This window comes from Haliotis cracherodii, unplaced genomic scaffold, assembly GCF_022045235.1.
Source record: "Haliotis cracherodii isolate W230 unplaced genomic scaffold, xgHalCrac1.p SCAF_1, whole genome shotgun sequence".
Taxonomy (NCBI): Eukaryota; Metazoa; Mollusca; class Gastropoda; order Lepetellida; family Haliotidae; genus Haliotis; species Haliotis cracherodii.
In genome coordinates, this window is record NW_027266264.1 from 5,403,627 (window position 1) to 5,426,602 (window position 22,976).

Genomic DNA, 22,976 nt, shown 5'->3' on the forward strand with positions numbered 1-22,976 from the left:
AAGACTTGGCTACACGCGGTATAACATTCATAGCAATTGCTACAAATAGAGGTAACAAATCCAAAACGTTGACTTTGGGACTTCAGAAAATGGCTTTGTAGCATGTTTGACATTTCATACGAAAACACCGCAATTTGGATACCATGTCGTTACTATGGTCGGGAAACGAACTACCGTGCATACACACAGTCACATACGATCTCACTTTTGAAGATTAGTAAAGCTATATCTTCTTCCATTGATATTTTTACATTGCGCTAAAACGTACATTTTGTCGTGTTTGTTTCAGATCATCCCTGAAGACAATACATTCGGCACATCTCGCTATGACGGAAAGTTCCATTGCAAGTTCTGGCAGTTCGGCCAGTGGGTGGACGTGTACATTGACGACCTGCTCCCCACCGTGGAAGGCAAGATCCTCTTTGCCCACTCTTCAGACCCTGACGAATTCTGGGTATCTCTTGTGGAGAAAGCCTATGCCAAGTAAGCAGTTTTATAAAGGTCTTGCTTGACGTATAACATGGCAACAAAACGGTCTAAGAAACAAGACATCTATTTAATATGCGATAGGACCCATGTTTGAAAATTTCAAATCTTGCGACATATTGTTGATATCTGATTATGTATTCGGTCATGTTCACGGGTATATGTGAATAAGCGTTGTTGCACTCAGTAGAGAGTTTTATGCCAGCTATATCACAACGGTATGTGTCATGTTTAGGCAGACCTGTTGCTGATAACATAAACAGTGATGTACACCTCGGGGTAGGATGGAACATCGTTAACCACACATATTATTTTGTAACCATCCAATGTTAGTGACGTCATGATAAAAGACAAAGTACACTCCAATGTTTAAATGTGGTTACAAAAGAAACAAACAAGAAAATGGTCATTCGCTGGTGATGTATTTCATACTATAGTTGTGTTTTGGACCTTAATTGTGCTGTGTTTTCATCCTGGTAACATTTAGATAACGTTTGTCATGTTTTGGTCAAATCTAATATTCAAGTATATATTGAAAAATATACACAATTGATCTATTGCTTAGTTTTATTTGGTCTCTATTGTATGTATATAGTTCGGGGCAACCCTATTTTAAGAAAAAAGGTTACATCAGGTAAAACATGTCACAACGTAATGGTTCATTGCAGGATGAACCAGTCCTATGAGGCTCTGGAGTACGGGTTCGAAGCCGACGCCTTCACCGACCTGACTGGGGGTTTGGCCGAGTGGTACAACCCTTCTGATCTCCGCGAACATGAATTTTATCTCATCCGGGCTGCATTCCAGTGCGGTGCTGTGATTGGTTGTCTCAGTGTTGTAAGTCACCAGTCTCATGGAGCAAATAGGTTGTAGATTGATAAAACTGTAACGATTAACTTCGTGTCGCGAAATACACGATACGATAAATGAACACTTGCCCCATTAAGGAAATATTTCGTTCATCCATGAATATCAATAGAAGCCGAACTGAAACACATTTAGCAGATAAAAGATATTTTATAAAACAGTGTCTTGATATACATCATACCATTTACATGTCACCCTTACATGTACTCATATCGTGTATTTCTATAATACGTCACAGAATATCGCCATTATAGATTGTACGGTGAACCGCGACACTTCTAGCGTTGGTAGGTTACATGTGAAGATCCGGGTTAGAATAGGTCTTCAGTAACCCATGCTTGTCGTAAGAGGCGACTAACGAAATCGTGTGCTCAGGCTGCTGACTTGACTGATGCATGTCATCGTATCCCAATTGTGTAGGTCGATGCTCATGATATCAATCACTATTTTGTCTGGTCCAGTCTCGATTATTTACAGACCGCTGTCATAAAGCTGAAATATTGCTGAATGCGGCGTTGAACAACTAACAAACAAGGTCACATGTAAGCATACGACCGTAGATCGATTTCAATAACAAATTACGCCAAGTAATTGATTAAATTTTTACTTTAGTTATTGCTAACTTGTCGTGACTGTAATACAGGACAAGGAGGAGCGGGCTGAGCAGGACCGGAAGGGGATGATATCCAACCATTCTTACGTCATAACCGGTGTGGAGGAAATACCTCACCAAGACTCAACAGCCAAACTGATCCGGGTCCGAAATCCCTGGGGGGACACCGAATGGGAGGGAGCCTGGTGTGACGGGTTAGTGTTCAGAACAGAGATTTGTCATTACTAATAATTGAAAAATATCGATTCCTCTAAAGCAACACACAGATATTAGAAAAAGAAATAAGCGGTTGCCCATAACACTAGTTTGTCTGTTATTATTGACAATAAACAAGCAATACAAATGTTTTCATGTGAGATTACTACTCAATGGCTAATGCTGGGTGCAATTGATAAACGCCAACGGTCGGTGAACCACTGCTTGGGACACAGAATTCAATTCTACTAATGAGAAACAACGTGTAGCTATTGATAATGATATATAATAATCAATAAAAGTGTATTCCGATAGAACCTCCTAATGTATCTTGTAGCTAGTGATAGTCAATAGATGCGTATTCCGAGGGATCAACAACGTGTGTCTATAGCTAGTGATAGTCAATAGAAGTGTACACCGAGGAATCTACAACGTGTGTCTATAGCTATACTAGTGATAGTCAATAGAAGTGTACACCGAGGAAGCTACAACGTGTGTCTATAGCTATACTAGTGATAGTCAATAGAAGTGTACATCGAGGAAGCTACAACGTGTGTCTATAGCTAGTGGTAGTCAATAGAAGTGTACACCGAGGAAGCTATAACGTGTGTCTATAGCTAGTGGTAGTCAATAGAAGTGTACACCGAGGAATCTACAACGTGTGTCTATAGCTAGTGATAGTCAATAGAAGTGTACACCGAGGAATCTACAACGTGTGTCTATAGCTAGTGGTAGTCAATAGAAGTATACACCGAGGAATCTACAACGTGTGTCTATAGCTAGTGATAGTCAATAGAAGTGTACACCGAGGAAGCTACAACGTGTGTCTATAGCTAGTGGTAGTCAATAGAAGTGTACACCGAGGAAGCTACAACGTGTGTCTATAGCTAGTGATAGTCAATAGAAGTGTACACCGAGGAAGCTACCACGTGTGTCTATAGCTAGTGACTGTCAATAGAAGTGTACACCGAGGAAGCTACCACGTGTGTCTATAGCTGGTGATAGTCAATAGAAGTGTACACCGAGGAAGCTTCAACGTGTGTCTATAGCTAGTGATAGTCAATAGAAGTGTACACCTAGGAAGCTTCAACGTGTGTCTATAGCTATACTAGTAATAGTCAATAGAAGTGTACACCGAGGAAGCTTCAACGTGTGTCTATAGCTAGTGATAGTCAATAGAAGTGTACACCGAGGAATCTACAACGTGTGTCTATAGCTATACTAGTAATAGTCAATAGAAGTGTACACCGAGGAAGCTTCAACGTGTGTCTATAGCTAGTGATAGTCAATAGAAGTGTACACCGAGGAAGCTACAACGTGTGTCTATAGCTAGTGATAGTCAATAGAAGTGTACACCGAGGAAGCTTCAACGTGTGTCTATAGCTAGTGATAGTCAATAGAAGTGTACACCGAGGAAGCTTCAACGTGTGTCTATAGCTAGTGATAGTCAATAGAAGTGTACACCGAGGAAGCTATAACGTGTGTCTATAGCTATACTAGTGATAGTCAATAGAAGTGTACACCGAGGAAGCTACAACGTGTGTCTATAGCTATACTAGTGATAGTCAATAGAAGTGTACACCGAGGAAGCTTCAACGTGTGTCTATAGCTATACTGGTGATAGTCAATAGAAGTGTACACCGAGGAAGCTTCAACGTGTGTCTATAGCTAGTGATAGTCAATAGAAGTGTACACCGAGGAAGCTACAACGTGTGTCTATAGCTAGTGATAGTCAATAGAAGTGTACACCGAGGAAGCTATAACGTGTGTCTATAGCTAGTGGTAGTCAATAGAAGTGTACACCGAGGAAGCTACAACGTGTGTCTATAGCTAGTGATAGTCAATAGAAGTGTACACCGAGGAAGCTACCACGTGTGTCTATAGCTAGTGACTGTCAATAGAAGTGTACACCGAGGAAGCTACCACGTGTGTCTATAGCTGGTGATAGTCAATAGAAGTGTACACCGAGGAAGCTTCAACGTGTGTCTATAGCTAGTGATAGTCAATAGAAGTGTACACCGAGGAAGCTTCAACGTGTGTCTATAGCTATACTAGTAATAGTCAATAGAAGTGTACACCGAGGAAGCTTCAACGTGTGTCTATAGCTAGTGATAGTCAATAGAAGTGTACACCGAGGAAGCTACAACGTGTATCTATAGCTAGTGATAGTCAATAGAAGTGTACACCGAGGAAGCTATAACGTGTGTCTATAGCTATACTAGTGATAGTCAATAGAAGTGTACACCGAGGAAGCTTCAACGTGTGTCTATAGCTAGTGATAGTCAATAAAAGTGTACACCAAGGAAGCTTCAACGTGTGTCTATAGCTATACTAGTAATAGTCAATAGAAGTGTACACCGAGGAAGCTACAACGTGTGTCTATAGCTATACTAGTAATAGTCAATAGAAGTGTACACCGAGGAAGCTTCAACGTGTGTCTATAGCTGGTGATAGTCAATAGAAGTGTACACCGAGGAAGCTTCAACGTGTGTCTATAGCTATACTAGTAATAGTCAATAGAAGTGTACACCAAGGAAGCTTCAACGTGTGTCTATAGCTAGTGATAGTCAATAGAAGTGTACATCGAGGAAGCTACAACGTGTATCTATAGCTAGTGATAGTCAATAGAAGTGTACACCGAGGAAGCTATAACGTGTGTCTATAGCTATACTAGCGATAGTCAATAGAAGTGTACACCGAGGAAGCTTCAACGTGTGTCTGTAGCTATACTAGTAATAGTCAATAGAAGTGTACACCGAGGAAGCTACAACGTGTGTCTATAGCTAGTGATAGTCAATAGAAGTGTACACCGAGGAAGCTTCAACGTGTGTCTATAGCTATACTAGTGATAGTCAATAGAAGTGTACACCGAGGAAGCTTCAACGTGTGTCTATAGCTAGTGATAGTCAATAGAAGTGTACACCGAGGAAGCTACAACGTGTGTCTATAGCTAGTGATAGTCAATAGAAGTGTACACCGAGGAAGCTATAACGTGTGTCTATAGCTATACTAGCGATAGTCAATAGAAGTGTACACCGAGGAAGCTTCAACGTGTGTCTGTAGCTATACTAGTAATAGTCAATAGAAGTGTACACCGAGGAAGCTACAACGTGTGTCTATAGCTAGTGATAGTCAATAGAAGTGTACACCGAGGAAGCTTCAACGTGTGTCTATAGCTATACTAGTAATAGTCAATAGAAGTGTACACCAAGGAAGCTTCAACGTGTGTCTATAGCTAGTGATAGTCAATAGAAGTGTACACCGAGGAAGCTACAACGTGTATCTATAGCTAGTGATAGTCAATAGAAGTGTACACCGAGGAAGCTACAACGTGTGTCTATAGCTAGTGATAGTCAATAGAAGTGTACACCGAGGAAGCTTCAACGTGTGTCTATAGCTATACTAGTAATAGTCAATAGAAGTGTACACCAAGGAAGCTTCAACGTGTGTCTATAGCTAGTGATAGTCAATAGAAGTGTACACCGAGGAAGCTACAACGTGTATCTATAGCTAGTGATAGTCAATAGAAGTGTACACCGAGGAAGCTATAACGTGTGTCTATAGCTATACTAGTGATAGTCAATAGAAGTGTACACCGAGGAAGCTTCAACGTGTGTCTATAGCTATACTAGTAATAGTCAATAGAAGTGTACATCGAGGAAGCTACAACGTGTGTCTATAGCTAGTGATAGTAAATAGAAGTGTACACCGAGGAAGCTACAACGTGTGTCTATAGCTAGTGATAGTCAATAGAAGTGTACACCGAGGAAGCTCAATGTGTGTCTATAGCTATAGCTAGTGATAGTCAATAGAAGTGTACACTGAGGAAGCTACAACGTGTGTCTATAGCTAGTGATAGTCAATAGAAGTGTACACCAAGGAAGCTTCAACGTGTGTCTATAGCTAGTGATAGTCAATAGAAGTGTACACCTAGGAAGCTTCAACGTGTGTCTATAGCTATACTAGTAATAGTCAATAGAAGTGTACACCGAGGAAGCTTCAACGTGTGTCTATAGCTAGTGATAGTCAATAGAAGTGTACACCGAGGAAGCTACAACGTGTGTCTATAGCTGGTGATAGTCAATAGAAGTGTACACCGAGGAAGCTACAACGTGTGTCTATAGCTATACTAGTGATAGTCAATAGACGTGTACACCAAGGAAGCTTCAACGTGTGTCTATAGCTAGTGATAGTCAATAGAAGTGTACACCGAGGAAGCTACAACGTGTATCTATAGCTAGTGATAGTCAATAGAAGTGTACACCGAGGAAGCTATAACGTGTGTCTATAGCTGTACTAGTGATAGTCAATAGAAGTGTACACCGAGGAAGCTTCAACGTGTGTCTATAGCTATACTAGTAATAGTCAATAGAAGTGTACACCGAGGTAGCTACAACGTGTGTCTATAGCTAGTGATAGTCAATAGAAGTGTACATCGAGGAAGCTACAACGTGTGTCTATAGCTAGTGATAGTAAATAGAAGTGTACACCGAGGAATCTACAACGTGTGTCTATAGCTAGTGATAGTCAATAGAAGTGTACACCGAGGAAGCTTCAATGTGTGTCTATAGCTATACTAGTGATAGTCAATAGAAGTGTACACCGAGGAAGCTACAACGTGTGTCTATAGCTAGTGATAGTCAATAGAAGTGTACACCAAGGAAGCGTCAACGTGTGTCTATAGCTAGTGATAGTCAATAGAAGTGTACACCTAGGAAGCTTCAACGTGTGTCTATAGCTATACTAGTAATAGTCAATAGAAGTGTACACCGAGGAAGCTTCAACGTGTGTCTATAGCTAGTGATAGTCAATAGAAGTGTACACCGAGGAAGCTACAACGTGTGTCTATAGCTGGTGATAGTCAATAGAAGTGTACACCGAGGAAGCTACAACGTGTGTCTATAGCTACACTAGTGATAGTCAATAGAAGTGTACACCGAGGAAGCTACAACGCGTATCCATTGCTAATGTTAATCAATACAGCTGTATTTTGAACCGCACAGTATACCTCTATGGATAGCCATCCAATGCAAGTTTACCACTGAATAATAATAGCATGTGTGTGGTAAGCGGAGTGTATCGATACGGGGTAGAAAAAGTACGCGTATTTGTGCTTGTGAATTGGGCACTGATCAAATCATTTAAGTATACATTGACTCAGGAATTAGCAAAAATAAATAGCCTATCTCTTTACTAATGCAATCATCACCCGTATTGTCTAACGAGCTGCAAAGTGCTGTTTAGAGTTCCGTCCCTTAGTCGTGCCAGAATGCAATGATCGGGAGTTCGAATCAGATTATGTTTGTCCGGGCTCGTGGTAAAAACTAAGAACTGTATTACTTGTGCTTTCCTCCTACATCAAAGTTTCAAGCCATGATAAAACGTATATACTGTTTACAAAGCAGCGTTATATGCTACTTATTTATTATTTCAAACGCGCGTGTTAACAACGATAAGAATGTTAGTGTCTGTTCTAACGACGCCCAGCTGTGTCGCCGCTCCCGTCTGCCCTATAGTAATTGGCTTTGAGAGATTTACATGTACCCAACGCTCTCCCAGTTCCACTTCCTTATAATCAGCATGATGACGCTCAATTTCCCACCTTCACATTCTCCATTGAGCCAAGGTTATAACCCGTCTTCATCCATCGACGCGAAGCAGGTGTGGCATTAAACGTGTAATTAGAACTCACTGTATCCCGAGATCGATAACGGCAGACATGCATGCTTGACATGACGACGATAACTTGATAAGAAGTGATATGCGCAAAACAACGCTCCAGTAACAGAATGACGTCTCCAGACCCAGTCATGGTGTGATTAAAAGGTCAGAATGTCGTAAGCTGCTTGTATAGGTTATTATCGTGACTTTATCTCATGTGTGTTGTTGACTGTGTATATTTCAGTACGAGGAGGCTAATGATACACGACTGGAGCTCTTTCACTGTACAATATAACATCTCCTGATTAGACCATTCTTCAAGTAGAAACCCCACGATCCGACGGTATTACTGGATGACTTGTTAGAATAGCGTCTAAGAACTATATGGAAGATCATCATGGTGTGATGAAAGGCTTAGAGAGGAGTGTGTAGGCCGTTGTTTCACGTTGGGATATTTAAGATATGTAGAGCATACTTGGCTTTTCTGGTTAAATAACAAGTGTATCTCATCGAGTGACCTGACAATATTGATATATTCATGCCAAGAGACATATGTCAACTTTTTCAAATCATAGGCGATATAAAGATGCTATTTAACAAGGTGAGGTGAGGTGAAATGGGGTTTAACGTCGCACTTATATAGCGACGTGCATGTAAGTGTGTGTGTTTGTGTGGCTGCTTGTACTAGTCTGGACTGATGCCGATTTATAGTGCTAGCTCACTGAGATACCATGCCGCAGTTTAACATGAATACCACACTCAGACACAGTATACTGACTCCGAGACGACCAGTCCTTGTTTTAGCCCTTTAATGCCGAGCGCCAGACAGGGTAACAGCAAGTACCATCTTTAAACGTCTTTTAAACGTCGCGGCCGGGGATCGAACCCCGGACCTTCCGCTCTCCGGGCGGACACTCTACCACTAGACCACGGAGGCGGTCGCTATTTAACAAGGAAGGGCTAATATTCGTTTATACAGTATATTTTCCTACTGATCTTGCCGATCTCAGTCTTAAAACTATGGTGGCACTGAAGGAGAGTGAAAGTAGTTCAGGCACTAAGTGTTATTTCTCTCGAGTGAGATATCGATTTTCACCCATATAAATGCAGTATTCCATCACTAACTACATAGAAAAAAATGTTTTATTTAGTCGTAGGCTAATCAGTAACTTTATGCAACAGCAAATTGGACTCTAAGGCTGCATTAAATTGAGACTCGTTCATGAATCAGCCACCTTTTTTATTTAAGTGTCGTCGAAGGCGCCGCAATATGCATTGGCCCGCCAGAAACTTATCATGGTGGGTGCGAATCCCGGTTCTCCCCGATTGTATTTTTAGGTTTGACAGCAACCTACCCGTTGTCGTGGGTTTCACCAAAATCATAAACGTCTGAGATCTGCATCACTTCGGTCTTTCCTCCCACATTAATCTGACAACTGTGATATAACTGGAATACTGTTTAAAGCGGCGTTAATCCCAACTTACTCACTCACTAAAATCTCGTTTATCATCGTGCTCTTTAAGTCTTTCATATGACCTGAAAATGAAGAGATTGTCTGGGCTAATTTTATATTAGATGTTATTAAAAGATTCTTAAATTATAATATTTTAAATATCTTCTTTTTTTTTCTTCTTTTATTTTTAAATATTTTACATTATATTCATTTCGGGGACTTAGTGTTAGTATTCATCCTCGGGAATTGGTAACTATATTGAATTGAATTAATTGAGACGGGTACCACAACAAAATATACATATCTAAATTTACACGATGTATAGTAGACGACACGGTGTGTATATGCGAATGAAATCATATATGTACAAGTCCTCCTGAACCTACTCTCTCACGCGGTTTTAAAAGTGGTAGAAAAACTGGGACATTGCACTCTTTTCTCCTATTTGGCAAAATATTTGACAAAAACGTAAAGAACGGATTCTGCCCTTCTCAAAAGCATAGGACTGCGCTAGTGTTGCGCCCCGTGATATGATCATATGATTGAGGGTTCGAATACCAGATTAGACATAATCATGATCCTTGGTTTGACACCATAATGCCTGGGGTCGTTACACAACTGAAAAAACCCTTTAAAACACCTTTCAACAAGCCCACCTACTGACTCTAACTGTATCAACACTTTTTGTTTCATTTGGATTGAGTCACCATCAATCTGTTTTGTTTGTTTGTTTGCTTCTTGTTTAACGCCACACTCAGCAATATTCCAGCTATATGACGGGGGTTTGTAAATACACGAGTTTGGACCAGTCAATCCAGTGATTGATGTCAGGGGCATCGATCCACGCAATTGGTATACGATGACATGCATCAACCAAGTCAGCGAGCCTGACCACCCGATCCCGTTAGTCGCCTCTTACGACATGCATAATAGCTTTTTACGGCAAGCATGGGTTCCTGAAGACCTATTCTACCCCGGATCTTTACGGGTCCATCAGTCTTCATTGCACTTCTTTCAATCAGCCTGATCTTCGATAATAGCCTGCATGTGTGTTTCTAGATTAGTACATTACCATGCTCGTCACCATTTTACTATACACGCCTACATTTCAGAGGTGATGAGTGGAATCGTGTACCCGATGACGTCAAGCTGGAACTGGAACTGACGTCACAGGATGACGGGGAATTCTGGATGTCTTTTCAGGACTTCCGGCGAGAGTATTGTAACATGATCATCTGTAATTTATCCCCTGACTTCGACCACGACGGCATCAGTGACAAAGCAGGTTCGAACAATCAGCTGTTGTTTCTTTAGGTTGATGGTTATTTCAGGCTTAAGTTGTGACCGACATAAACATAATATGTGTGTGCTTACATTGTATTTACATTATTCCACACGTAAGGCGCATGCTCCAAACGCTAACATTAAACTCCGGCCAATCTGTGTGCACTCAATTGTGTGCCCTAGAAAGAGGGTTATCTATTTCCTAAATATTCCCTTAAGCTGTTCTTGTATTTTACAACCTTCGTCTATTATCACTATCACTATATATGTTGTAACAGAGTACCAGAGGTACATGAAAGGACGATGGCGGAGCGGTGTTAACGCAGGAGGGTGGCTGGAGTGCGAGTCGTTTAATACCAACCCCCAGTATCTTCTCACCATGTACTCCGATGGTAGGTAGACTGTACCAAGTCACAGCCTGGTTCCCTGGGCAGTGTAGCGCCCGCGCAGCATACCCAGGGACCAGGCTGAACAGGTGTTCGTACGTAAGTGTGCCTGTATTCGCGTTTGCGTGATGCGTTTCTGTTTTCTATAGAAAAGGATTTTTTGTACAGATGAATGAGATAAATTAAATATTGTTACATATTTCACCCGGTAACAAAATGTATCCCTACTAACTTGGTACACGACATTAATTATGAAATGCTGGTATGCGATTGTAAGTGTACTCTGGGACGTTATATTACTTTCGACAATGTTCTCTATGATAACAAAACCACTGAAAGCCTGTCTCACCAAACCGCAAGAGACCAAACCTCATTTTTCACAAGAAGCGGCGGTAAAATGGCCAACACATGTCGCCACTTGAACCATGTGAACTCGAAACCAATTCTGTTTTTGTAAAATACACATGTAAGTACGAATGATTCCGTTGGTCGACATTCCTTACAAAGCACAACATACCACAGACAAGCGGTTGGTGCCAGATTAAACAAATATTTCAAAGCAAATTTTGTTAAAGACTGTTTCAGAGATTTCCATACTGACTCGAGACAAAATCCTTTTTGGTAACGCGCCATTTTCAACATAATATTATAAATCTTAACGACATCACTACAGGTTGCGACAGGCCATTGCATCTTTAGTCATCACAACATCGGAAATTTTCGTTGGGTTAATAATACGACCTGCCCGTGAAGATCTGGGTCTTCAGCATCCCATGCTTGCCGTAAGAGGCGACTAACGGGATCGGGTTGTCAGGTTCACTGACTTGGTTGATGCATGTCTTCGTACCCCAATTACGTAGATCAATGCACATCATGTCAATCACTGGACTGTCTGGTCCAGACTTGATTATAAACTGCCCGCCGTCACATAACTGGAATATTGTGCGGCGTTAAACAACAAATAAACAAACATAATAATACAAGGTAATAAATACAGTGGCGAAGACAAGGTAGGGTGATTGTTGTTGTATGAAATGGAATGATGTCATTTTTAGGTGCTACAAAGTATGCAAATAGAAACACATCACGTGATTATGTTCATGATTGTACATAAATTGTACTTGAATTTATATTTTACTGAGTATTTAGGGCATGTGAACAGCATTAAGAACTAGTAAGTCCTTATCACTTCATCAGCACATTCCAGCTGTCTGTCTCATCTAAACTGTTAAGATCTTAAACTGACTGGTGCATGTCGATTGTGGTTAGATATTATAGGATATCACTAGGGAGATGGTGTGATGTGTTACTGTACATTATGTCAGGAGGTTGGTTGGTTGGTTTGTTGTTTAACGCCGCACTCAGCAATATTCCAGCTATATGACGGCGGTCTGTAAATAATCGAGTCTTGACCAGACAATACAGTGATTGATATCATGAGCATGGATCCACGCAATTGGGTTCGATGACATGCATCAACCAAGTCAGCGAGTCTGACCACCCGATCCCGTTAGTCGCCTTTTTCGACAAGCATAGTCGCCTTTTACGACAAGCATGGGTTACTGAAGACCCATTATAACCCGGAATCTTCACGGGTCTCATGTCAGGAGGAACAGAATTAAAGGCGACTTATTGTCGATAAGACGGGCGTGTGTTGTTCAGTGAACTCTTACTTCTCGTCTTACAGCGAGCGTGCAGAGGCGGTACTCCGGTCGTCTGCCCTTGGCTGTGGCGCTTCTTCAAGTCTACCGCCGCCAGGAGACGCTGGAGGGAGGCGAGATACATGCGGTTGGGTTTGAGATATTCCAGGTAACACAAAAATCACTAATGAAGGTAGCACGAAAAAGCTTCTTTCGAACATTTCAGCTCAACCCTACTTACCACACTCGCACAAGTTTGAAATTATGCAGTGTCATGAGTGTGGATTGTAAATGCTTCTTATTCGAATGAAGCTTTGTCTTCTTTGGATGATATTCGGAAACAAAGATTAAATATCAGTGATACACATAACAGGAATTCAAATATCTAGACGTATTCTACATATTGTGAAAAGTAGATGGAGAAGCTCACCGAGTGTCTTTTGATAGCAAATATGTCAACGGGAGTCTATAAAACTTTAAAACGTGTAAGGACGAGTGTTGAAAAAATTGATATCAGCACACACGTGGGCAAGATTCTGTTTATTACCCAAAATCATTCATCATTTCAACAGTAATTAGTAGTGTCTTTAGTGTTTGAAGTTTAAATAATCAACTTCTCCCTACCTAACACACAGGGCATTTCACCACCCCTTGTATTTGCGACATCTTAAAAATATAGACAAAACTTGAAAAAAAAGTATTTTTGAAATCTACGAGACCGTGGTTTTAAGCGAAGAAACACACGTCGATGTTTTACCTTTTCTGCCAAGTGAAATATTTATTTGGTTTTGAATTCACATATCTTACTTTGCTAATTATTTTCTCCTTGCCTGATACGGCTTGCGACAGAATGCCCAGAATCCACTTTATTCATTGAGTGATATTAACATCTTTACAGCAAATACCAAAGAACAATTATCAGTTTAAAATTTGAGTGTTTTGTTCCTGAGCGGGAACCAGCACATATGCTCGCAAGTCCGGGAGTACACAGGAGGGATGATTTTATGTGCGCATCAAATGTGATACCCCCACAATTAATATGGGGGCAAATACATTTTGTATCCAGAATCCAGAAATGGTGGTGAATTTGCTGGAAAAGAAGTACTCTATACTGCCAGATACAAAATATCAGTATATAGGATAGTCACGTGATAAATCACAAAGAACAATGAAGAATGAAGCCTGGTTTATTTCACGAAAAAACATTGTTTTATAATGGCGTCATTTCTTGAGATTCGAACATGCGGTCGTAAATTGGACGACGTTATTTTTGAGAGGGTAGTGAGTTGTTCCCCATAGATGCCCCTAACACCGCAGATAAGGCAATGACCGAACGATCGCATCCAAAAGTGGGAGAGATATGATAATCGGTATGAGGAGCTGTACAGAGAATCGACGTGAATAATGTGAGAATATCTGGGAAATAGAAGTCCCACGAAAACGTTCCGAACGTATCTATCGCCTGCACTTCCGGTATCTACGGACATAGAAATATCGTTTTCGGCCGTCTTCATCGTCATAAGTCTGAAAATGACCACTTCTCTCTGTTCGATTCTTATTCATCCAGACTATAACGCGCAATTTTTCAATGGACAGTCGAGACTGGTTATTCTCTGGCATTAACGTTTTAAATTGTACAAATGAACCAATGTGTCCATAATTCCAGTCTTTTCTGATAAACACCCTGGACCCATTCTCTAGGGAAGTGACATCAGCATCTTTAATGCATTTATCAGTTATTCCTAACAGTTTCTCTCGCATGCCCGTGTAGTTTGATTGGACGGACAATTCCCCGGTAACGAATGGAGGGCATTTATTACAATATAAAAAAAAACACACGGTACCAAGAGAACGACGTTTATGTTCACTGCAATAGCAGGTGAATTCCATTATATATTTCGATGTCAAGCTTTTGATAACTAAAGACCTCCACTTATTCCTAGGAGATTTTTAACTTTGTTAAATGTTTTCATTTAAAAGCCTATTTTCAACGTCCAAACTAAACGAGCTAAAACGTCTATCAAAATATGTATTATTTGTATTTACCACTTTGAATGCTAAATCTAAATGCACACAGCCTTCTTGATGTACAGATATATTTATCTCTGCACTTTATATAGGCTCTTGTACCACCGTCGGTGGTCTATGGAAAAATAAAGAATTTGAATCTGAGTAAAAGAGGATATAGTGTGCGTGGCTGTTGTTTCAGTTACGAGAGAGACCGACTGCTGCTCTATGTCAGGATTTCTTCCAATCCTCGGATCCCCTCATGCCGGAAAATGAAGAAACATACGCAGAATACCGCGAGACATCCGGGCGATTCTTCCTCGATCCGGGCGAGTACCTGCTTGTTCCAAGTACACATCAACCCAACAAGTCACGTGATTACCTGCTGCGTATATTTTCCGTCAGTAAAATGGAATGCAGGTAAGCTAGATGTTTCAATCAAAGCTGTTAATATTTCGTGGGCATTTTACAGTTACAGCTGTAACATTTAGTGTTTTTCCGTATGGTGTTTCTGTAATATAAATCTGGACATGTTTCAGCCCCCTGGCACACTGTATACCCATGGACACGTGAGCACACGACTGTGTCGACAACACAGGACATCAGTGTAAAACCTTGATGAATTTGTGGCGACTCGAAGCGCCCCTAGAACAGACTGGCTTGGTATTTCCTCGGTTATTTATGAAATTCGGGTTTAACACTCAGCTGTCTAACACGCGTCTATGTTTGGTCGAGAAGTTTGTTTCTTGGAAGAATACCTATGACGCAGACAAAACAATAACGAGACAATACGAATTATTTCATGATGCTTGTGGGTTGTATGAACTTTCATGGTCACCCAGACCACTCGATCCTTTCGGCTTGTTCCATTACCTACATATAATGGGATTTATGTGAGCTGAGTGTACGAAAATGGCGTCTACTGCTCGAAGACAATCTCTGTTGAAGGCATTATATATTGACATGACTGGCGACATTGCCATGGATGAAAGTTTGCATATCAAGGACCTTTATGCCTTATATATCTCAGGATGTTAAATGATGTCTTTTGAAGAAGTCATAGGGAAATCGGACTGTTTGTTTATGGACCTCTGTATGATAAGGGCCTAACCTTGCTAACGTCATGGTATTTCCCTGAATTTGTAATTAATCAACATTTGATATATCTGAACGTCAGCCATATAGAAAAGGACGAGAATAATGCGAATGTCTCACTTATACAAAAAATACCATTTAGATTTAAAAATTGAGTTTAACATTTAAATCTTTGTCCATCATGGGCGACAGCCGTAACGTGAAACATCCAAATTATGTCAGTCTACGTATGACAACGCTTGAAGTCAAGGTTAACGGCTTTTAACTTCAAACTATATCACGGCCATCTTATTTGGAATCTCATCAGGATGAACTGGAATCCACTGCGTGTTAACCAGCACGTTTCAAGCCTGGTATTCGTTCTTTGTGAATCCAAATGTTTAATGATGTAATATTTTACTATTTGATGAAATGAATTGTATTTAACGTTATTACTCTCGCATAAATCAAGTGTTCAAGTGTACAATCATATCCTGTATCTTGCCATGTAAATACAATTGACATGTCCGACAATTTGTATGTAGTGTACATGTTTACATTTGTTGTTTACTTATCTTACTTCTACCACTCAACCATCACCACATTTACTATTTCCCATCTATCACAACACACTGGTGTTACTAAAGTCTTTCTTTTGCGTGATTGACTAAGTAACCTCTCTTAAATATTCCTTCCCAAAATGACGCTACTACTTTCCCACTATTAATCAACCACAAGTTTCTATATGCTTTTATTAATATGCGCATGATCCGTCCATCATTTCCAGAATAGAAAAACACTCGCATTTATAAAAACTTCATAAAATCGTGAACTAACACAGCTAGGAACATTCCAGGTATCAGTTACATTGTTTTATTTCGTTTCTGGAATAGCACTCAAAACATCATCATGAAATCGTATAACGTATTTAAAAGGCTTTAGTTTTTCTTAATAAAATTCGTATCTAATGAATCACAATAAGATATACAAAGATATAATTTTTTGTATTTTTCTTGAACGCAAGTGTTCCATGGTCGTACCGTTTGCAATTTAGATATGAAAAGTCAACGCCAGGGTGTAACCATTTTCGATTATCCATCGATTGCACTGGACGTAAGAGGCAAAATAGCGGTGTAATTATGTGACTGCATCACAGGAAATCTCTCTCTGTCTCTCTGTCTCTTTTTCTCTCTCTCTCTTTCTGTATCTCTTTTAAGTAGATGTCTTTCGATCGGATATCTATATATATTGTATAGCAAACACAATTATCTGCGATTCAAGGAGGATTGATGACAACACCTACTAGTACATAAGCTAATGTTGTAAAATTTGGAATACTTCTGTGCAAAACTTTCAGCTGATGGACATAAAGGACTACACAACTATTTTTGTCACTGTCACATCTTCAGATTCTGGTTTCACCATTGCGTTCACGATCCTCCGACATATCTCTGACACACAGCTACCACATGGCAGACCTGGTTTATGTGAAGGGGTTTCTTGTCACCGCTCTCTGTCATGTCGCTTCAATATTAACGGGTTACAATATTATCCATAAATGATCTGTACATTGTCAATATTAACATATTAGTCTTTCATAAAGAAAATCATACACATTAACACAAAAAGAACACACCAGAACAACGTTGCGAGTTTTGGTATCCGTAATTCATTGTTGGAGCACTCGTAAAATATCCCAATCCGCCCATGCGGTAGACTGTCGTACTTGGGCAATGATACTTTATTGTGAAGACCTTCTGTGGAATACAATAACACATAAGCCTTAAATACATCATGGGAATGTTGTAATAGCGACATTTAAAACAAGGAAAACTATAATCGATTCAAAGTTGTATTGGGTAAACATAAAGAATTTTTTGAAATCTTTAGTCTTGTATCCTTCGATTTAACTTTTTGTCGCCTTCTTTATTGTCAACTGCCAGATAAAAGAAAGTATACACCCATGTTTGACGGTGGCTAAACATTTAACAAATAAGAAATAGTTACTTTTATTCAATGGTGATATATTTGATACGGGTATCATAGTTGTGTTTTGGATTGTTCGGGGACTGTTTTCAGCCTAGTAACGTTTTGATAACGTTTGTAACATTTTGGTCAAATCTAATTTTCTAGTGTATACTTCCTTTTGCCCGGTGGTGTATATCATGTTTTAAATGTAAATATTTTCATATTACCCTACACTTTGATCGTTGAACATTATGATAATAAACACTTTTCTATCAGAATTGATGACGCGTCTTAGTTCTGTTCTAATGAGATGCGGGGGAAAACGATTTGGATCGCTCGTCTTCTGGTTAAAACCTCGTTACGTCTGTACAGAACAACGAGTGCACATGACAATGATTCATTGTTGTACAAACTCAACATGAACACTGTGACGAAGCGGGAGGAGGTCGACTGCGTGTATCTCCTTACAATGAGAAGGCCAGTAAGCTGCGGACGCATATTTAAAGACTGATATCCCCTGCGCTATCTTATCCATGGCATTTCAAGTTTACATGACAGCTTTTATACTCAATAGCTGAAGTGATCAATCATTTTCCATAGGGTAGTAGAGATTGATATAATAGATCTTCATTAGTGTAACGAGATGGTACTGTTTGACATTAACGAGAACGATGTGTCAAAACCACACCAACGCCAGATATATACCAGCAGTAGAACATACACGACTAAAGAGCGTTTAAGCTTTGCAATAGCGTAAAATTTTGTTTGTTTGTTGTTGAACTCAATATAGCAAGATTCGAGCTATATGAAAGTTGGTTTTAAACAATCGAGTCTAGACCAGACAATGTAGGGATTGACCTGATAGTCATCGATCCACGCTTTTGGGATACGATGACATCCTATCGGCCAAGTCACCAAGCCTGACCAATTAGTCGTCTCTTACGACAAGCATGTTTTGCCGTGGACCAATTTTCTTACCCTGAATCTTCATGAACATCGAATGCAAATAGAAGTCACATGCAGACCTGCTCGTGTGTGTAAGTGGGCGAGGTATATGTGGTGACATGTAAAGAATCGAGTTAGGGTCATGCAAAAATATAACGTCAACGTCATTCTCGATTGTTTTCGGAAACAGATATCATTGGGGGTAAAAGGCAAACTAGTGGTAACATTTAAACGAAAGTGAGTTAGTGAGTTGGATTTAACGCCGCTTTTAACAGTATTCCAGTTATATCACGGCGTGCCAGCTTAATTAAATAAAAGGATTACTGAAAAATAGTGATGACACCAGGTGTTCGCGAAAAGGGTAAGCATGTCCTGTCAATCACATATTTCGGATAAAGATGCAACCAGCAGATGATTATATCAAAATGACCAGGCTCCACGCATTTGGTTGGTTGGTTTGTTGTTTAACGCCGCACTCAGCAATATTCCAGCTATATGACGGCGGTCTGTAAATAATCGAGTCTGGACCAGACAATCCATTGATTAATATCACGAGCTTTTGGGATCGGTGGCATGCATCAACCAAGTAAGCGAGCCTGACCACCCGATCCCGTTACTCGCCTCTTACAGCAAGCATAGGTTGCTGAAGACCTGTTCTACCCTGATTTTCACGGGTCTCCACGTATTTGGGCTACGATGACAGGACACACGCGGACCTGAAGATTTCGATGTCTGTGGGCTCTAACCTATGAATGAGTGGTCCATTGTTCCTAGAAATCCCAAATGGCGTGCTTATGTGGATCGCATATGCAATACTATGGGGATATTTCCTGTCTGATATTTGTTTATCCCCAAGATGGATGCTATGATTGATGATCTACAAGACTAGATTATCGGAAGGTAAGATGTGGACCCAGTGGGAGAACTCTGTCATGCTTCTTCCATAGATCAGCAATGGAGAGAACCTTCCACACGGGGAATGAAACGTTTCAATTATTTGTGCAGTGCTGTCTAACACCCCCAAGAAACAATACAGTGCCGTCAGTTCGGCTCTTACTGGCTGCGGAGAACTTTGCAGCTGTGCTTTTTGATTGCTGCAGATATAGTCTGTGCTCTGTAGGGTTGCAGAAGCAGGTGATGGGAAGACGTTATCAACGTCACAAGTCTTTGCTGGTTCAAATATTAATTCCAGCACAAATCCCGAGGATTACATCAACGATAATGATTAGAATTCCTTCATTGATGTGTATAGGATCACAGATATGACAGCGATTGTCCTGTCATTGACAACCTTGAATTGATTGTTGAGACATTAAGGCCATGGTACTGTCTAATACAAAAGTAGAACATAATTTTTATGCTCGGCACTGTATCAATTACGGATTTAGCCACAACTATTGGTGCATTAAGTATACACATTGTAAATGTTTCCAGAAGAGGTTGAACTGTTTGCGTGATTGCTGCATGTGTCGTCCATCATAATAACAGCATGTGTGACATGGCGACGTCAGAACCAGGATGAAAACCAAAAGGGGATAACTTAACCATCAAATTGCGTGTCTCATTTTCGCACCGATAATGTCATAATTGCATGTTCATACCGTTCAACATCGAGCTACACTTAATGAGTAGAAAAGGAATTCTTTCTTTTGGGGTTGGCAACGAAATTAATATTTTAGCGGCAGAGAATTGTATATACATCTGAAGTGACAAAAAAGTACATGCCCGACTTTGTCTTATCAGAAGGGTATTAACAGCCGAACTTTTTATCGGGGGACACCAGAAACGCAAACGCTTTATATATTTAACCACTAGGCTACCGGACCGCCCCTGTTCCAGTGAGCTGCAGTGAAACACATAGTGTATGACAACAGATTACACTGAAACAGGAATCACGATAGTCTCTGAAAGTCAGCAGTTCATCACTCAATATCACGTGTACCCCACTGGCATTGATGCAAGCCATGGGTCCGTCTCCACACACTGTTGGGACTGTTTCAGCTGCTGGACGACGGTTGGCTATTCTGGTCGCCGCCGAGGTCTCGTCCCATGTGTCCCCAGCAACGTTTGATGGGGATATGTCAGGAGAGCGGGCTGGATATGGCAACACGTCAATGACACCCTGTTGGTGATGTAAGAAAGTGAAGACCATTGGCGACACGACTTCATCCTTGTACCTCTAGGCTGTCATATTCCTCCGTATGGCTACCAAAGGGTTCTTCAAAGGGTGATTCTGAAACCATGATACCACTGCCGCCATATATGGATAAGTAAGACAAGTTATTATGAAGATATTAATGAAACTGATCTAAAATAACAATTATTTGTTAGATGTTTATAAAAGAAACTACGGGCGGTCGGGTAGCCTAGTGGTTAAAGCGTTCGCTCGTCACGCCGAAGACCCAGGTTCGATTCCCGACATGGGTACAATGTGTGAAGCCCGTGGTCTGGTCTGGTGTCCCCCGCCGTGATATTGGAATATTGCTAAAAGCGGCTTTAAACCATACTCACTCACTTAAAGAAACTACACTTTATCCGGATTAGCCTCTATCATTTTGTTTTGCCACCCACTTCAAAGATTACAATGTCTCCATCTTGATCAGCGGGAGTCCCGCTTCCTCCATGATATTGTGATTCTCCACGACCCCACAAGCCGCAGAACCAACAGCCATCTCAACAAGACTGTCCAGAGAGCACAGCCCAACAACTTTGCCCTGATCCGTGTCCTCCAGAATCTAGGGAAATCTAGAAACAGAAACAAGCTAGCTCACTCAGTATCTGAATGGTGCCGACCTCCTTCTAGCAAGATGATCAACAAGGAGCAGGGCCAGAGACTGAAGGACCAGTTGTCAACAGGGTTCAAATCACTGCTGGAGTCATATGCAGCAGGGCATTTGATAAATTGGGATTAAATCAGTGCCTGGAACGTTAGGGCACACGTGTACTGTCTGTTACGTTTTCCTGTTCAAACTAATATATTGTCTCCTCTATCATGTATTAGACCGCCTCCGAGGTAGGGTGGGTAGGGCGTCTGCTAGGAGAGCGGAAGGTCGGGGAAGTACTGTTGGCGAAAGTAGACGACGTCCAAAGTGTTAAGTGTACGGTTCTCTGTCGAAATTGACATCGATGGCTTGTAGATACACGTTTCACTTTATAGATATATATTTATCTTACAATGGATAGTGTTGTGGGTGCGATAAACCAATCCGATAAAATTGATATCTTTTTTCGATAAATATGTAAATACGCAAATCGCCTATCGGAAACTTCTTTCAAGCAAACTACTTTTAATGCAGTGCCTTGAAGTTCTTTCACAATAAACTATTGACTAAAGTTTACAATATGCGTATATAGTGTTTGCCTAATGTGTCACCGAAACATTGCAATAAACACGGCCGCAAGTCTAAAATGTATTCATATGCTGTTTCTTAATAATAGCTTCTTTGTTTATTTGTTCGTTTTGTTTGTTTGCTGTTTAAGGCCGAACGCAGCAATATGTTGCTGAAGACCTATTCTATCCCGGGTCTTCACGGGTCAATAGCTTCTTCATTGAGTTAATTACATGATCTTAAAGATACATTGTAAGAATATCATTATGTAACGAGAATGAGATTAGAACCCTCATGTGTTTCTGTATCGTAAATATAAGGAATAAAAAAGATATACATGTATTCCTAAAGTATGATATTTACCATACGGAAACACAGTCGACTAAGACTCTCGGATCTGTATGAAGCACCTCTAGGCCAAGGCTGATACAGCTGAGGACACTTGACATGGATAATGACGTAACTGTAGGTAGGAGGACATATTTAATGAGGAGTCACACTGCTCGTTTAAGGTTGCCAACAGTAAATGTACAATATAAGGAGTATTACCAGTTTCGATTAGCATCTTTCAATTTATGACACTTAAGTTATTGTAGGCATACAGTAACGTCATGGATATATGGTAATTATTGAAACCTTTTAATTTAATGTTCTTACAGACAAAGGTTATCATTACAAGGTCGCTATGACAACATCACCTTGCAAAAAAATCTACATTTTACTCTATACCGGGTACTAGTTGCTTTTCTAAATCGGCGTGACAATTTACTTAAGGCTTCTATTTTAACGTTGGGTCACGGGTGGCCCAGTCATCTAAGGCGCCGCAATTCCCTGTCCCTTTGGCACGCCAGAAACCTGTGTTTGTTGGTTCGAATTCCGGTTCACCCCGATTATGTTTCTAGGTTTGTCAGTACCATACCCGTGCTCGTGGGTTTCACCGAAGTGGTAAACGTCTAAGACCTGCATCACTTCAGGCTTTCCTCCCACATTAAGCTGACACCTCGTGACATAACTGGAATATTGTTAAAAGCAGCGTTAACCCCAACTCACTCACACACTCTATTTTA

General features: G+C 40.5%; 1 protein-coding gene across 1 annotated transcript in view; it reads left to right on the plus strand.

Annotated features, from left to right (window-relative positions):
* Positions 1-17,874, plus strand: part of LOC139459127 (calpain-2 catalytic subunit-like) — a 43,036-nt gene extending 25,162 nt beyond the window's left edge. The window contains exons 4-11 of the mRNA XM_071240581.1: positions 290-483; positions 1,155-1,323; positions 1,997-2,160; positions 10,389-10,561; positions 10,839-10,952; positions 12,634-12,755; positions 14,796-15,013; positions 15,133-17,874. Of these exons, the coding sequence (XP_071096682.1) occupies positions 290-483; positions 1,155-1,323; positions 1,997-2,160; positions 10,389-10,561; positions 10,839-10,952; positions 12,634-12,755; positions 14,796-15,013; positions 15,133-15,166 (1,188 nt within the window). The 3' untranslated portion in view covers positions 15,167-17,874. The remainder of the gene's footprint in view (positions 1-289; positions 484-1,154; positions 1,324-1,996; positions 2,161-10,388; positions 10,562-10,838; positions 10,953-12,633; positions 12,756-14,795; positions 15,014-15,132) is intronic.
* The last annotated feature ends 5,102 nt before the right edge of the window (positions 17,875-22,976 follow it).